The 18,690-nt window shown below is 42.3% G+C and overlaps 1 protein-coding gene across 15 annotated transcripts in view; it reads right to left on the bottom strand.

The window, feature by feature from the left end:
• Nucleotides 1-18,690, bottom strand: part of lama2 (laminin, alpha 2) — a 142,257-nt gene that overhangs the window by 22,563 nt on the left and 101,004 nt on the right. For 11 of the 15 annotated variants that reach the window (XM_090232607.1, XM_090232609.1, XM_036975728.2 and 8 more), the window contains 7 exons: nt 18,550-18,684; nt 17,365-17,489; nt 17,197-17,283; nt 16,850-17,043; nt 8,080-8,222; nt 7,007-7,105; nt 228-339 (listed from right to left, as the gene is read on the bottom strand). In XM_090232607.1, the coding sequence (XP_090088733.1) occupies nt 228-339; nt 7,007-7,105; nt 8,080-8,222; nt 16,850-17,043; nt 17,197-17,283; nt 17,365-17,489; nt 18,550-18,684 (895 nt within the window). The remainder of the gene's footprint in view (nt 1-227; nt 340-7,006; nt 7,106-8,079; nt 8,223-16,849; nt 17,044-17,196; nt 17,284-17,364; nt 17,490-18,549; nt 18,685-18,690) is intronic. The other 4 variants (XM_090232612.1, XM_036975729.2, XM_090232613.1 and 1 more) reach the window with 1 other exon arrangement.

The following is an 18,690-nucleotide window of genomic DNA, read 5'->3' as shown; positions in this document are numbered from 1 at the left end:
ACCCAGAGAGAATGTCACAGCACAGAGGCGCCTAATCACAGAGCAGAGGACACAGCACAGAGCCCAGGCACTAATTCCCTCAACATCCTGACCCTCCGGCCTTTACAACACTGAATTAGTACTCTGCTCTCAGACACTAAGCTAGCATTATGGCAGGAAAGTAATTTAGATTTAACCGTTTTTTTTTATTATTGTGGGAGAATCTTATAGGAATGTAGACGCAGTACCTTCTGCAGCCAGTAGGGTGTTCTTGACGAAAAGTTCCAGGTCTTCAGCTCGTTTGTGGATTCTGTTAGCATCATCACCTGTTTGCTCACCGTCTGCCGACACTTTGGTCGCCTGAGCAAGAACACACACACACACACCCACTCAATCAGTTGGATGGACATGAACTGATGGCTAGAGATAAACCAATCCAGGATGGGCCAGTGTTCCATGTTCATTCAAGATGCACCCTTGATTGCCCGTTTCCAATCCTGAATCCCGTGGCCCACTATGGTCTAACAATGGACAGCCTCAGAGTACCTGGTCAAACAAACCTATTTCATAACCATCAGTCAGACCTTTCAGAAATGCTCTATAGATTAAAAAATAATGATTGAGGGATTCAAGCAGCCATAAATGGAATGAATGGTTGTATAAACATATTTTACTGTAAAAGCTGTTATGTTGTGACATACCCCCTTAACTCAAACAGTGCAGAATTATACCTTGCTGGAGGGGGAGGAGGAGGAGGAGGGGGGGGGGGGGCAACATAAGCCCATGTAAACCCAATATTGCAAGCTCTGATATTGCTAATATGTGAAATACAAGTAGTTAATTGTCTGCCCTACATACACAAACAAACATTAAAGCAGTTTGGAAATATAGGCCTCTAAACACACAAATATAATTGGCGGAAATATCAATTATTAATATTTAAGATGAATGAAAACTTCAGTCTGGTAATCCGTTTCTGGTAAACCGGCCCATAGCGGGTTACACATTTCCAAGCTCTCAGTGCTGTATGGTCCTGCCTGACAAATATACATGTAGTAAAGCGTGTTTTTTTGATGATGGCTGACTATTGTAATTGGCTCTAAGGAAAACACCCCCTAAACTCAAAAAGTGCAGCACAATGCTCATGCAAGCTCATGCAACCCAAAATGGCTAACACTGATATTACTCAAATTCGGATACAGTTGAACATGTTGTGTCTGTTGTTATCAGCTCTAAGGCAAGTGGGCTCAGACACTGAAAACTGTCATTTTTTCCCCAGTGAAAGGTTCCTCTGTGGATTTGATATGTTTCGCCTCCACTCTTGCAATTACATTAGACGGCCCCGCTAGGCTTGACTCCAAATCAATATGGCATCCAAAATCCCAATATGGCTGCCACATTACCATTAAACTGTGGTTTAAACACGTGCATATCTGTGCATGTTTAAAATGAGATACATTTTTCAGATTTGTGTACTGTACTTGTACTCAATATTTTTGTGTACTTTAACTCTATTAAGAAGCCAATATGCCCACCATACACATTCAAACACATTTGTCTGGATATACAGCATACAAAGGAAGCATTCTGCTTGGCATGGCAACACGAAGCATTCCAAGACACGAGCATCTTTGAGAATCAGTGAGGCAACAGGGAGGCTCCAACCAAAGGAAAGAGAATCCAACCCTGGACTCTGACACCCTCTCCCTAGCTCGACAACTTGCCCCTGCAGGGAAAACTCCACCCATGATATTTGTTTCATTAGTCTATTATTGATACACTATATTTCCATTTTTGTATGTCAGCAATCAAGTTTTCAAGATATGTAACTTTCGAAATACAGCTGGTATGATGCATTTAGCATCATATTATGCAAAATGCTGCACTGATTGCTAACACGCAAAACACTTTTGGTACTACACTGAGTGTCTAAAACCTTAGGAACACCTGCTCTTTCCATGACATAGACTGACCAGGTGAATTCAGGTGAAAGCTATGATCCCTTATTGATGCCCCCTGTTAAATCCACTTCAGTGTACTGTAGATGAAGGGGAGGAGACAGGTTAAAGTAGGATTTTTAAGCCTTGAGACAATTGAGACATGGATTGTGTATGTGTGTTTTTCACGCTCATCAGTTTTCTGTATGTATCAAGAATGGTCCACCACCCAAAGAATATCCAGCCTACTTGACAGAACTGTGAGAAGCATTGGAGTCAACATGGGCCAGCATCACTGTGGTGCATGCCCCAACAAATTTAGGCTGTTCTGAGGGAAAAGGGGGGTGCAACTCAATATTAGGAAGCTGTTCCTAATGTTTTGTACACTCAGTGTATATCAACAATGGACTAATGAAAGAAGTACCAAAAGATTGTTTTTGAGTGAAGTTCTCCTTTAAGTCGCGTCCTTACCATTCAGAATTGAGCTTTGATTAATTGCTAGTCCAATACGTCTGCCTGAATCCAACAAGGCCTTCTGCTGGCTCACTGCATTTGTGATGCACATTGGAATGGTTCGATGCACTCGTGTTTGGGTTGAGCCGGCACATTGCTTCTTCCAGACAATCATGTCCACCGTCCTGGCTGTCTGCCCTGGAGTTGCAGTGTTGACTTGGCGTCATCACGGTGTATGGGTGAAGGTGCAAACCACACACGACAAGCTCATAAGGCAGGTGTTCACTACAATGAACCAACCCAACCTGACAGTCAATGCCATCTTATTGGGCCTTCATATGTCATAGGAATTGCACCTCTCCTAATGTCAGTGCCATCCTTAACCTCCCAGAACTGTCCTTGATAGGCCCACTCCACAATCTGTCCTCTTCCCAGGCAGTTACTAGAGACAGAGACACCATGGAAATAGACTGCCACATGTCAGTAGGCCATTCAATAGCCAAAATGCCGTCTGGAAATTTCTGGCGTGCATTGTCCTCATATGTACCCATTTTGCTACCAACCCTGGCTGACCAGCCCATTTGACACCTGTACTGGGCTTTCATGCTGGGGTGACTCATGCATTGGTCTGGGAATCTGCAGTATTCCCAACATCTCTATAAGGACATATGCCATTTATGGCTAAACAAGATGCACATTGGGATGGTAAAACTTGCTGTATATGATAGTTTATGTTGGCTGGGGATTGACTGTGAGACAGTTGCTTGATCATCTCCACCTCCTCTGCAAACCTTTTACTGTCCATCGACGCCCAGGGATCATCTTCAAATGTATATGGGTGTGGAGCTGTGCTATGTCCCTCACAACCAACGCTTCTCAGTCATAGTCTATGATCCAGCTACACTCGAACTAACCTATAAGTAACCTGAGGTCACCGTCACAGGTGCTGTTACTCATCACATCTCCTGCTGGGCGTGCCCCAGTCTATAACGGCCATATTATCATCCTACCTGACTTCCAAATGAATATAAAGCCTAACATGTAGGACGTGACCTGCAGGGGTACGCCACATTTAACATGAAAAACACGAAAGGCACGTCTGTTTGTGACAGCCCTTTCACAACCAGACAAGCAACCATTCCACTACTGGAGTATCCCCGGCATCATTCAGGTAGGGATAACATTCCAGTTGTTAGTCAATGGGGTCTCGTTGGTATGCAAGCTGCATCTGCTGATTGCCTACAGCGAAATGGAAACGGATCATCTCAAAGCCCCAATACTCCGCCAGACATACAGGAAGGATAATACCATTGTCGCTACAGCTTGCCCCGAATGACCAGTTAACTGTGCAAACTGGTCAGGCCCCAGAACTACAACCACCACTGGCTACTTTGTCTCCTCACCCTGTTAGGACACACTCATGTCCTGGTCACCTCAAAGACTTTGAATCAACCTTGCACACTTAGTGTCAGTGAGGAAAATGAGGGATGTATAGTCCCAGTCAAAAGTTTGGACACACCTACTCAATGGTTTTTCTTTATTTTTTACTATTTTCTACATTGTAGAATAATATTGGAGACATCAAAACTATGAAATAACACATATGGAATCATGTAGTAAACAGAAAAGTGTTAAACCAAAACATATTTTATTTGTTAGATTCTTCAAAGTAGCCACCCTTTGCCTTGATGACAGCTTTGCACAATGTTGGCATTCTCTCAACCAGCTTTATGAGGTAGTCACCTGGAATTAATTTCAATTAACAGGTGTGCCTTAATAGTTAATTTGTGGAATTTCTTTCCTTCTTAATGCGTTTGAGCCAATCAGGTGTGTTGTGACAAGGTAGGGGTGGTATACAGAAGATAGCCATATCTGGTAAAAGACCAAGTCCATATTATGGCAAGTACAGCTCGAATAAACAAAGAGAAATGACAGTCCATCATTACTTTAAGACATGAAGGTCAGTCAATGCGGAACATTTCAAGAACTTTGAAAGTTTCTTCAAGTACAGTTGGAAAAAGCGCTATGATGAAACTGGCTCTCATGAGGACTGCCACAGGAAGGGAAGACCCAGAGTTACCTCTGCTGCACAGGATAAGTTCATTAGAGTTACCAGCCTCAGAAATTGCAGCCCAAATAAATGCTTCACAGAGTTCAAGTAACAGACACATCACAACATCAACTGTTCAGAAGAGACTGAATCAGTCCTTCATGGTCGAATGCTGCAAAGAAACCACTCCTAAAGGACACCAATAATAAGAAGAGACTTGCTTGGGCCAAGAAACACGATCAAAGTCAAAGGTCAAATAAATAAGACCTTTGAAAGGCTGGTCATATGGCTCACATCAACACCATTATCCCAGAAACCCTAGACCCACTCCAATTTGCATACCGCCCCAACAGATCCACAGATGATGCCATCTCTATTGCACTCCACACTGCCCTTTCACACCTGGACAAAAGGAACACCTATGTGAGAATGCTATTCATTGACTACACCTCAGCGTTCAACACCATAGTGCCCTCAAAGCTCATCACTAAGCTAAGGACCCTGGGACTAAACACCTCCCTCTGCAACTGGATCCTGGACTTTTTTACTTAACACTTATTTTTCTTAAAACTGCATTGTTGGTTAAGAGCTTGTAAGTAAGCATTTCACTGTAAGGTGAAATTGTATGTATATGTATGTACTGTTGCATTTGGCGCATGTGACAAATACAATTGGATTTGATTGATTATTGCAGGTGTAGAGTAATGCTTGTTTTTGTGTTGCTCTACAACATCCATAGAGTACGACCCTGCATCACACAGGAAGCGGTACAGGTCCTAATCCAGGCACTTCATCTCCCATCTGCACTACTGCAACTCGCTGTTGGCTGAGCTCCCCGCTTGTGCCATTAAACCCCTGCAATTTATCAGGAACGCTGCAGTCCGACCTGGTGTTCAACCTTCCCAAGATCTCCCATGTCATCCCGCTCCACCGCACACTCCACTGGCTTCCAGTCGAAGCTCGCATCAATTACAAGACTATGGTACTTGCCTACGGAGCAGCAAGAGGAACTGCCCCCTCCCTACCTTCAGGCTATGTTCAAACCCTACACCTCTGGTCTCTTGGCCCTCTCCTACGGGAGGGCATCTCCCGCTTAGCCCAGTCAAAGCTATTCTCTGTCCTGGTACACCAATGGTGGAAAAGCAGAAGCTAGGACAGCAGAATCCCTGCCCATCTTCCGAAAACATCTGAAACCCTACCTCTTCAAAGAGTATCTTAAATAATCCCACAGCGTCCCCCTTCGGATCCCCTCCTCAAAAAATATGTTTTGTGAACTAAAACTGTCACTTAACCCCCCCCCACTAGCACCGACTTTGCTGATAGTTGCTTTATGGAGGAAAAATGTACTTACTATGACTTAGATATATGGTTGTCTCACCCAGCTATCTTGGACTAACTGTATGGTGCTCTGGACAAGAACGTCTGCAACATGACTAAAATGTAAATGGTATATTCATAGTTGATATTTCCGCCTATTGTATCTGTGTGTTTACAGGCCTATATTTCCAAGATGCATGAAAATATCCTAATGCTGTTTGTTTGTGTATTTAGGGCAGACAACTGCCTACTTATATTCCACATTTTAGCAATATCAGAGTGTGCGATATTTGGTTACATGACCAACCCCTCCTCCAGCAACATAACGAAGTGGTCTTGAATGCCTATTGAGTTATGAGGACAGAATCAGGGAAAACATCAATGTCAGAATGTATTTCTTTTTCTGTCAGAAAAAGGAGAAGTACATGTCTTTTATAGAGTGTGGATGGTTTGTTGTTAACAGAGAAAGCTCGATCCAAGGATATTTTGATCAGCTTTAATAATGCACATAAATTGTGGCTTCTAGCAATGTAATTATCTGCATCCTTTCCAATCCCCCATATACGTATATATATATATATATATCTTTTTTTTTTTGTTGTATTTTTGTAAATATATTAAATATATTTTCCTTCTTTATTATTTTCCCGTAACCCTACCACCCCTCCCCTAATTGGGGTAAACTAATAGACAACAATACTTAGGCTTATACTTTTAGCTTACACATACTACAGTATATACATTTTACAGACACAGTATATTTATTCTATGTTCTCAGACACAAAGAAAACCTTGCTGGAACCGGTATCTCAAAGTTAAATACAAAAGTATTCATCTGTTTTCAGTCCTCGGGTTCCTGTCCTCACTTGAAGATGATATCTTTCTTTTAATGACAGATTCATTTGAAAAAAAGAAACAAAACAATCTATTGTCGTAATGCTCACTTTTTTTGTGACTGTTTTTGTGACGTATGACCTAACATCAATCAAAATATTGATTGACTAACCTTGTCATTCCAATTGTTTTTAGAAAATAAATAAAAACCTTCACTCACAACTGCCTATATCTTTCACACTAATTATTGTATACGTACATACAAGGCTGTCTTTTGACGGCTTTATGAATTGGGATGGTCCAGTTTCAGTTGACCCCTTTACTAGACTCTGATGAGGGAGCCAGGACAGCCACATAGTGGCCACAGGGACAGTAGTGCCCTCCCCTGGGAACTCAGGAGTGGACAGTGTCAGCCTGGCCTGAGTGTCCTACCTACCCGACTCAGCAGATCGTCCATCTCTGTCACCAGGCTGCCCAGGTTACTGTCGGCCAGCTGCAGGCGCCTCTCCGGCGAATTCTGTGGCGAGAGCATGTGCTGTGTGGAAGACACACACACACACACACACACACACACACACACACACACACACACACACACGAACACACACACACACACACACACAGGGGAGAATGTCAGAATGGGGCATTAGGCAGAAAGGTCATCTACTGTTTAAATCACCATGGGTCTGGGGAGTGAGGTGTGAGCAGAGCCTCGATACCCTGTATTTAACCATCCACCCAAGCCCAATTCATCAGTGTTATGCCAGTAGGGCTCCTGCCAGACATCTCCTCACAGGCCTATAAGAAGCAGAGCACCAGCAGCTGGAAAAGGGCATCTAGCTCAGTGGACTCCAAAAACGCAGCTTGAGCCAATGATCTGGCTTTCCACATGAGGGTAGCAATCAAGTGATGTCTTCATTGGCCCCCCTCACGATGCCCTTTAGCAATAATCTGCATCTTTGTTGTGCCTTATATCTCCAGCTCCATCTCCTCTGCTTTCCGAGGATTTGAGGGAAATGCACTATTGTTATCGCACCGCTGAGATGCGTTTGAATGCCACTGTTTGTGTAATATATCACTGTTATATCACTGTTACAGAGTGTGGTGTTTGTGTCTTTGTTCTTTGTGTGTGAGAGAGAGGTGGATGCCGTTAGCTGAACGGAGTGGAGCTATGGCATTGTCTGGAGGGGATATGAGGAGTGTTTGAAACCGGGGTGTGAGTCGGGCTCCACGTCCCCGCCTGAGACACTAACAGCTGAGAGATATTTACACAGCACCTTGTCCATGTGGGCAACTTAATCACAACTGATTCTGTTCATCTTAGCAATTCAGTCAGGTACTCACTAGTGTGAGTAAACAGACACGCCAAATTGAATGTAGGCCTCCAGAGACAAACTTGATCTTAGGAATCTAGATATCATAGATTTGTCTAATACAAGAATATTGTAGTACTCGCTCTTTGGAGCGAAGGTGAACACTAAAGGAAGTGATTGGGTGCCTTCTATTCACCTTGAGTTCCTGCGTCATGTTCTCAAACCGGTAGAGGACTTTGTAGGGTGGTGGCAGAGGGGTGGTGAGGTTGACACTGGTGATGATACGATGCAGTCTATCCATATCTCTGATGAGGAGCCCGGCACAGTCATCATCGCAGGCTGTAACACACCCACACCCCCCCCCCCCACACACACACACACACACACACACACACCGACATCAACACGCACACCGACATCAACACGCACACACACACACACCATGGCAGTTAGAAACCTCTAATGACGAGTGGTCGCTAATGACACCAATTAAAACCATTAGAGAGCGTTCAGGCTCGTTCAGAGAATCAAATAATAATCCCAGGTAACGTGTGTGGTCAGGGTGACACTGAGCTCTGAAGCTGTGTGTGGGTGTGTATATGGGGGACACTGGGACAGTCTCTCATTGGGACACCAAGACACTCTACTTGGGGTCAAAGGGGCAACCCCAAGGGCATGGGGATGCTAATGGTAGCTTGTTGCCTGGCAACATCTCTACCAAAGGGACATGTACTGTCACGCATGAAAAAATACTAATTTACTATATTTACTATATATATATATATATATATATATATATATATATATATATATATATATATATATACTACAGCACTTACTATAGAATTCTGTAGTAAATTGTAGTATACTGTAGAATACTATATTACACACTGTAGTATCCCTTGATCATGTGTAGTACTTACTATAGAATGTAGTAGTATACTGTAGAATAGTATAATAAATACTACAGTAATGTCTGCAAAAACACTACAATCTGCAAAAACACTACACTTTTTTAGTAAACACTACAGTATTTAATTTGGGTATACCTTGCCCATTCCAGTTCTCCATATCCCAATTTGTGCCACCCGTAAGTGAGAAACTTTACATGCCAAGTATATACCATATATTGTGTTCCCTACAGGTTATAGAAAAAAGCAGAAGCTCTGAACTATCTGTTTAGACCCCAGTCCTACCTGCCTACAGTTTATGGAAAATGTACTATTTTTGTATTTTCCAGTAGGCCTCCACTTCTATGTCAAAGATAGTCAAACAAAAACACTATAGTAAATACTATAGTAATGTCTGCAAAAACACTACAGTAAATACGACAGTAAACTACAATATGTAAAAATATTACATAAATTACTACAGTATATACTACAGTTTTATTTTACTACAGAATTTATTCTATAGTTAACTATGAATACTACAGTATACTACAATAAATACATGCCCACAAAAACATTACAGGGGATACTACAGTAAAGTCTGCAAAAATTATACTGTGAATACTATAGTATTTATACCATAGTATACTATACACTTTCATGTGGGGTATGTACAAGGGCGACTATGTTAGCACTGGAAAAGAGGACAAAGTCTAGGAGAAGTGCTTTTTAAATCTGAGCGACATGGTGGAACGGGTTGAACCCCAGCTTCCTCCTCCTTCACCTTGTTTAGTTTAGTTTCATCCCATTCCCCCACACACACCAGCGCTCTTTCAAAAGACACAACCACTCTTTGAAAACCCTTCAAGGTAGCCGTCCTCTATCCTCTACGCTTTAGGCTTTGGAGAATCCTAGAGTTTCTGTGCTGGTTTGAGATTAGACAGGAGCAGCACTGGGGGAAGGGATCTCGAGCGTGAAATTTAACACAGTGTGAAACGGCTTTTGGCAGCCCATTATGAGTGTTCGACATGCCACAAGCGACGAGAAACAAAACACACACAGTACACACATGCACACACACCACTACAATCAACAAGCCATGTGTGAATTTATCATATTCTTCGAATTTCTCCTGAATTTTGCCACATAAAAAATGAGTTGAGAAATTAACATGTCAGAAAATGATTTTTTTTATAGACCCGCTGTTATAAAGGAGGAAGGCCTGACAATCCACACAGTAAGATAGCACACATCCTGTGAATGTGAGAGTTTGTCATAAAACACTCCAAAATGCACACACTGCATGAAATACATGCAAATCCTGTTACCCTCCCCAAAGGCAAGACAACATGCAGCCAATCAGTTTCACCTGAATCATCTGACATACTGTATCTAACAAGCAATGGACTCCTACCATCACTGCTTCAGGAAACCTGCTAGAGTCCATGACTGGGAACAGTTAGACATTATTTCAGATAGTCAGCTTGCCAGGTTAGTTGGCACCGTAGCCTACAGAATTGTATCTAAAACATACAGTACAATTCATTGCCTGAAGTATGATAACATGTAGTCTCAAAGAAATTACAATAATTCAAGCGCAAACAATGTTACAAATGAACCTTTCATAACTTCGACTTATTTTTTGACAAATATAGTGACCACCATCTTTGTTTACTTTGGGATTGGCGCTTGGGATAACATGTTGTCTGCCGTGGGATATATATAATATAGCCTGTAGTACATTGTCTCCCTTGGCATTGCCAATTGCTCAAAGCAAATGATCGGATTTGCTGTGCTATGCTAAATCTGAATTATTAACATTGGGGGAGCTTAACCTGGATTGGTTGATACCAGTATCAGATAAACTGAAAGATATTTGCACTGAGCTAAATTGAACTCAACTGATAACTAAACCAACCTGCCCCAACTTAAAACAGCCTGAAAAATCTACTCTTTCTGACAAACGCCCCTCATCAGTATACAGCCATTGGAATCTTTGCTAACGAGCTCAGTGACCATCGTCTGCATTAGAGATACTAAACTAACAACATTTTGTTTGCGCATTATTACAAAAATACATTTTTGAACTTTCAATAAGCAACATTTCCTGTATGACCTGGGGTTGCATGATTGGGTGTGTCCTCTCTTTTTAACTCTGCTGCAGATAAGCATGCCCCATATAAAACATTAAGGGTAAAGGGCAGATCTAACCCATGGTTTATGCATGAATTGTCTGAAAGATTTGATGAAATAAACTTAGCTTGGGCTAAGGCTACTAATGACTGATTCTATCTCTGACTAGCAGTCCTTTAGACATTTGAGAAATAGATGTCTTACTCTGGTTAGAAAAGTCAACATTCTTCTTGAATTGTGTATCTGAAAGTGGTGAAAATTCCAGCTAAATTCTGGAAAGTGGTAAAAATTTAATTCCACCTCCTCATTACCCCAGCAGGTTATGACAGCCTCTGGTACCATAACAGACAAAAATGAAAGTTGTGGTGCTTTTTATAACCATTAGGCCTCAGCTGGCCACCTATTTGAAAGAATATTTTTTGAAAATACCTCAAGTTCCACTAAAGAAAGTCCTTTATACACCTCTACACAGATAGCAGAGAATGATGCACTTCCAGGCACTCACTCTTAAAAAAAGTGAACCATTTTATGTCAATGCTGTACTTGTACTAAGTGACTTGCAAAAAATGTATGTACAAAAATTCACAGGAGATGAATAGCTTGATCCCTTTTTACTGCAGCTTTCTGCCCCCACCATTATATAACCTTTAACCCACTTTTTTATTCAAAAATTGCTTCTGGCGCTATCTCTAAGATCTGGAAGGCGACACATGTCCTCCCCCTTCACAAAGGCCTTCTGACGTAGATAACTTTTGCCCATATCTAAACTATGTTGCCTTGCAAAAATATTACAATCACTGGCAAACACTCAGTTAATCTTTTACTTTTTAACTTCAAATGATATTCTTAATGTCTGGTTTTAGACCTAGACATAGCACTGTTTCAGCAGCTACACTTGCCTTTGATACTGTCAACCATTCCACTCATTCCAGGGGTCTTGCAATTGGTTTGGGAACTATCTGTCAGACAGGACACCATGTGTGCTTTCTGATGGTGTCAAGGTACCTTGATATTACTAAAGGTGTCCCGCAAGGGTAGATTTCAGGACCTGTTTTCTTTACTATTTATATAAATAATACTGGTCTATCTGCAAAAACCTGTAACATTCATCTGTATGCTATTGACCCTACCGCTGACCAGCTGCAATCTGATTTTGTTGCCTTGCAGAAAGCCCTTGTTGATTTGAAATTGATACTTAACACAGGAAAAACTGAATGCATGTCTAATTCTCTTAGAAATATTTCAGATGGTTTACACACAGATGGCATTGGAGGATTTTCTCTTTGAGCAGGTTCCCGTCCTTAAATATCTGGGATTTTGGATTGACAAACATTTGAAGTTTAAAAAACATATGGATGAGCTTGTTAAGAAGCTGAGATTTAAAGTAGGCTTCTTTTATAGAACTACATCATGCCTCTCTAAACAGCAGGAAACAGGTTGTACAAGCAACCTTCCTGCCAGATCTTGATTATGGTGGCACCTTTAATCAGAATGCAGCAGCCACTAACCTAAAAACCTTGGATGCAGTGTACCATAGCGCACTTCGCTTTATCACAGGTGACAGGTTTAATACTCGCTGCACCCTTATTCAGAAGGTCAGCTGGCCCTCTCTAAATTTCCGTAGATCACTTAATTTCTCCTTTTTTGTTAACAAAGCTCTGCTGCACAAGCTTCCAACATACACTACATTACCAAAAGTATGTGGACATCTGCTCGTCCAACATCTCAGTCCCAAATCATGGGCATTAATATAGAGTTGGCCCCCCCTTCGCTGCTATAACAGCCTCCACTCTTCTGGAAAGGCTTTCCATTAGATGTCGGAACATTGCTGCAGGGACTTGCTTCCATCCAGCCACAAGACCATTAGTGAGGTCGGGGAATGATGTAGGGCGATTAGGCCTGGCTCACAGTCTGCGTTCCAATTCATCCCAAAGGTGTTAGATGGGGTGGAGGTCAGGGCTCTGTGCAGGCCAATTAAGTTCTTCCACACCAGTCTTGACAAACCATTTCTTTATGGACCTCGCTTTGTGCAAGTGGGCATTGTCATGCTGAAACAGGAAGGACCTTCCCCAAACTGTTGCCACAAAGTTGGAAGCACAGAATATATATATAATATCATTGTATGCTGTAGCGTTAAGATTTCGCTTCACTGGAACTAAGCTGAACCATGAAAAACAGCCAAAGACCAATATTCCTCCTCCACCAAACTTTACAGTTGGCACTATGCATTTGGGCAGGTAGCGTTCTCTTGAAATCCGGCAAACCCAGATTTGTCCATCGGACTGCCAGATGGTGCAGCGTGATTCATCACTCCAGAGAACGCGTTTCCCATGCTCCAGAGTCCAATGGCGGCGAGCTTTACACCACTCCAGCTGTTGCTTGGCATTGCGCAGGGTGATATTAGGCTTGTGTGCGGCTGCTCGGTCATTGAAACCCATTTCATGAAGCCCCCGACAAACAGTTATTCTGCTAACGTTGCTTCCAGAGGCAGTTTGGATCTCGGTAGTGTGTTGCAACTGAGGAAAGGTGGTTTTTACACGTTACTCATTACTCGTTACTCAAGGCCCTTCTACTGCCAGTGTTTGTCTATGGAGATTGCACAGCTGTGTGCTTGGTTCTATACACCTGTGTCAGCAATGGGTGTGGCTGAAATAGCCGAATCTATCCATTTGAAGTGCTTGGTTCTATACACCTGTGTCAGCAATGGGTGTGGCTGAAATAGCCGAATCTATCCATTTGAAGGGGTGTCCACATACTTGTATATACACTACCGTTCAAAAGTTTGGGGTCACTTAGAAATGTTGTTGTTTTTTAAAGAAAAGCACATTTTTGTCCATTAAAATAACATCAAATCGATCAGAAATACAGTGTAGACATTGTTAATGTTGTAAATGACTATTGTAGCTGGAAACGGCTAATTCTTTATGGAATATCTACATAGGCGTACAGAGGTCCATTATCAGCAATCATCACTCCTGGGTTCCAATGGCACGTTGTGTTAGCTAATCCAAGTTTATCATTTTAAAAGGCTAATTGATCATTACAAAACCCTTTTGCAATTATGTAAGCACATCTGAAAACTGTTGTTCTCATTAAAGAAGCAATACAACTGGCCTTTTTCTGAGAAATGAAGGCTATTCCATGTGAGTAATTGCCAAGAAACTGAAGATAGTATAGACTCAGAGCTAGAAAATGGTATATCATACACGTATTATACAGAGTAATTCTGCTTTGAAAGTTGCTAAACTTGTAACCTCACTTTTGAGAAAATGTCCCTTGAATGTTTTGGTACCTACTGGAGAGCTCACCTTTGTCTACACCCATTCAGCATCGTTCACACCATTTTAAGCTTTAGCCCCACCCATCTCTTTAAGGATTCACATGTGAGGCTATGTACCAAATATTTCAAAACTAAAGGCTGGCTTATACTACGGGTGTGTTCGTAAATTTAACGGGTGTGTTCATTAACTTAATCTGGAGTGCCAGAGTGTGCTCTGGGCGTTTATAAACTGAGAGTTGTCAGATTGTCCGTTCGTTAATTCAGAGCATTTCGCTCTCGCAGCGTTCAGAGCGCTCACACTGGACGCTCTGGGTGAAAAGTAGGGTTGATCCAAGAATTCGGACTTACAACAGCAGTCAAGCACCCGAGCTAACTGGCTAACATTGGCTAGCTTGCTAGCTTATTCCAGACACAAATAAGATAACAGCTCCCTGACCATTTTACACGCCCTAGCAGAGCTGGTTATGCTGTTTTTATGTTATCCAGAGCGTTGGTGACTGCAACTGTGCTGCTGGAAACAATTTAATTACACTTTTTTGGTAACGTTTACTGATACCGGCCATACGCAACGGGTGTTGCGCTTTCGTAAATTCGTCAGTTATTCTGCGCTCTGGCACACTCAGACAAGAGTACTCTGAAATCGGAATAGATAGCCAGAGCTAATTTACCAGCTACGTCTATCGACAGTTGTTGCAGTGACATCATAAACAATCTATTGAAATAATTACTTGCATAGTGAAGTCTTTTGTTTAGACATGTAGCTAGCTAGCTAAACAATGAACCATAATCCCAACTCATAAAGTTACTACTATGCATGAATCTGCAGGGAGATAACCAACCAGGTTCAATGTTAGCTAGCTAACATTAGGCTATAACTAGCAATGCTAATGGCTCTGAGATACGAATAATATTACTACACAGATCATATATGTAATGTTAAATTAGAAATGTGTAATAACGGAAAATGTCGCTAGCTAGACTCTCTTGGATGGACATATCTCCCTATCTGTCACGGGTGCCATGGTTTCCCCTAGTTTGAAGATGTAATCCGGAAACAGGTGTTTAATACAACAGTGTGTTGTCTTTTCGACCCATTCTGCATATTTGCAATCAAACGCCAGAATCTCCTTAGCTATCATACTCTAATTCCACTGATTTCAAAACTCGGTCCTCCAGAAAGTGGAGAGCAACACTTACGCAGATCTACTACCTGATATCTTTCAAAAAAGCATCGTTAGAAAGGATTACCTACACATACTGACCACCTCATAATATAGACAGACGCTGCTACATGGCAGACCAATCCAAACTCATCTCTCGGCATGTCCAGCCCACTCAATATCTCAGCCAATCATGGCTAGCGGGAAGGTTACTGATTTTTTCCTTGGCTAAACCAACTAGGCTCGTACTTGAACAACTGTAATCATATTTGCAGATGGCATACAAGTTTGTTAATAAGGCACACGAAAGTTCACATGTTCCAGAAGGCATTTCTGCCCAAAAACGCATTTTGATAAAGAAATGTAAGTTTACGTTCAAATGTCTCTCCTGTGAAGTAGTAACGCGCGACATACGCCTAGTTTCCTGAAACAAGTCACATACTGCAGGGCCTATATTTGAGAGATATAAGAAAGCTCAGTTTATTTAATTTTTTTACCCATATTTAACTTTTTGGGGCACTAAACTACTTTCATAAATATTTCCATAAATTATTTTAACTGGTACTGGGCTACCTTCAGACGAGTCTTGTGAAGCTTGTGGGCTTTCTAGAGCAAAACAGCCAACATGTACGTGTTCACCAGAGTCTCATCTAGCCATAAAGGGGTCATATTATACCGTTCGGAGGCTACAGACGTTTTTGTGAGAAGACACATTTTCAAGATGTCTCCTGGTCTGACAAACACCGCTGTCGCTCTGCCACAGCTCATGCAAAACAACTGATATCTCTAGCTTAAACAGATTTTTATGGGGATTTTTTTACAATGCAAATTAGATTTACGCGGGGCACGGACGTCGACTCAAAAACAAGGTACCAAACCCGCTCACAAGGTTTGTTAACTCTTAAGTTCCCTAGGTAAATCAGCCTTTATGTTTGGAATCAAACATCTGCCAATAGGGCAGTTTAGAACGCTGATGAGGAACACATTCACAGAGGTTTGTGAGTGTTTTGGTTGATTGCAATAACTTATTTGTGTTGTTGAAATGTAGTGTATCTGTTGTATGTTGTGGTGTATTTTTTGTTGTTGCTGTTTTATTGAATTGATTTGAGAATTGTTTGTTCTCAGGGCACCATTAAGAATGAGACCCTGGCCTCAATTGGGTTCCCCTGAATAAATAAATAATAATAATTTGTAAAAAATCACTACAAAGTCTTTGAATTCAATAATCTCTAAATTCCCTCTTATGAAGATTATAATCCTCAAGAAGGCCTGGATAACTAAGCAGTTTTACAACTGTCCCCTAAGTCATTTCCTACCACTTTAGACTCACATAAAAGGTTAAAAAAAAATAAAAAAAATAAAAAGGATAAGTCTAGAATATTGAATGAACAAAAAACAACCAAGAAAGTCCTACAAAGAAACCTTGCTGATTTTCTGTACTAGTAATTGTGTTTGTGTGTGTATTGAAAACAGTGCCATAGTAAGTTATATTAGTATACGTACACACAATCCCAGAGGGCCCACACACATGCCTCTCCATGCACTGGCTGCAGGTGCGTCCAGTGGCCCCGGGCCGGCAGTGGCACTGGCCTGAGCGGGGGTCACACGGTTGGGGCCACGCCCCGTACGGGTCACACTTACACTCCTCACACTTCCCGCCGGGGGCACGGGGGTCGCCATGGTAACCCGTGGCACATCTAGAGGAGCGACAACAGGGTTTAGTGTAGATAACTAACAGAAAGTGATGTTCAGTTAGCAATGTGGGGCGGCAAGGTCCCTGATGAGGTGAGTTCAGTATGATTCACAAAGAGCATGTTGGGGTTTGTAAATGTTGAGGAGTGAGTTTGTACCTCTCACAGTACTTTCCCTCATAGCCCTCAGGGCAGGCAGTACAGTGGTAGTCGTTGAATCCCTCTGTTACACAGGTAGGGCTGAAACTGAGAGAACGAGAGAGCTACAGATAAGAGCTGCTTTATTGTACAGTAGTAGAGCCATGCACCTGTGTCTCTGTGACCTACTTGTTCTCATGGTTGGTGAGGGGGCAGGCACAGGGCTTGCAGTCGTCAGGTCTGCCCCTCACTACACCATAGTATCCTGGGGCACAGCGTTCACACCTGTCCCCCTCTGTGTCGTGCTGGCAGTTCTGTAGAGAAGACACCCGTCCCTTCACTAATATCATATCCACATTCACAACCATTCACTTCAAATAGGCTACACCTGCAGAATCAAACTAAAACCCAGTGGCTGTCGAGGTGGAGGGTGGATGTATTTTAGCTGTTGTTTTGAAGTGAGGGCCCTTCCAGAGTGTGAGCTCTGTCAGCCCATAGCTGTTTTCCTCTCCTCTCTCAACCACTCTGCTCTGAGAAAAAGTGCCAAACTGACAATTGAGAGAGGCAATACTAATCAGTCAGCGGAAGTTGCGGCCTACTGAGCCGTGGTATTCCAAAGACGTTCATTAACTTCCTGTGTACCTCAATTAACCAAATTACGCTGTACAAACTCATTTAACATTTTCAATTTGCCTGCTCCGTAAAATGCAAATGATATTGTTATTAGCACAAATACAAATGAAAGCTGGGATTGCTTTGACAACATAGAGTTCCAGTTCCACACTATAACACGAGGCAGGGCTGGCTTCCATGTGCTCTAGGGGAAGATTTGGGAAGCAGAGAATAAGAGCTTTGTTGGTCATTAACTTGACCAAAAGGCCCTGTTTTATATTTGAAGGGCACATTATGTTCCACATTAAACAGCATGGACTTCTCTCTAGCGTAACATCTCTGTTAGTATTTCCAAGTCAAATCTACCCCAGACACTAACCTATGCTCTACTTCCTGGTGGCAGTGGACCATGTGGCCAATCAAATTGCTTCTGAACAAATCTGCTGATCCTCTACACTTGGAGAAAGTGCAACTGTTTAGACTGAGAGCTGGTTTGAAAACCAGGGGAGCTGAGAAGATAGAGGATAAAAGGAGGAGAGTTTTTCATTGGCTAGATAAAGGTCTGGGCTGATGTAAATGTGAAACTGAGTTGAAAAGTAAAGCGTTGGGCTAATTACCCATCTATGGCAGAGAGTAGAGTAGAGTAGAGTAGAGTAGAGTAGAGTAGAGTGGGCGGGTATGGGTGCAATCACAGGGCAGCCTGCCAACCAGTGCCAACAACACCCTTCTCCTCAGGTCATGGGGACTTTGTAAAGACCTTACCTGGCAGATGGATGTCTCTGGGTCACAGGCCTCACTGTGCCTGTTGCACTGGCACTGCGCACAGCTCCCAATGCCTGCTCTGGAGGCTGCGCCACCGCTGCGGGCAGACAGGCGGTAAAACCCGGCCCCACATTCCTGCCG

Source organism: Oncorhynchus mykiss, chromosome 4, assembly GCF_057628025.1.
Source record: "Oncorhynchus mykiss isolate SJ-2025 chromosome 4, ASM5762802v1, whole genome shotgun sequence".
Classification (NCBI taxonomy): domain Eukaryota; kingdom Metazoa; phylum Chordata; class Actinopteri; order Salmoniformes; family Salmonidae; genus Oncorhynchus; species Oncorhynchus mykiss.
The sequence above is the reverse complement of the archived record's forward strand: the minus strand, read 5'-3'. Positions and strand labels throughout refer to the sequence as shown.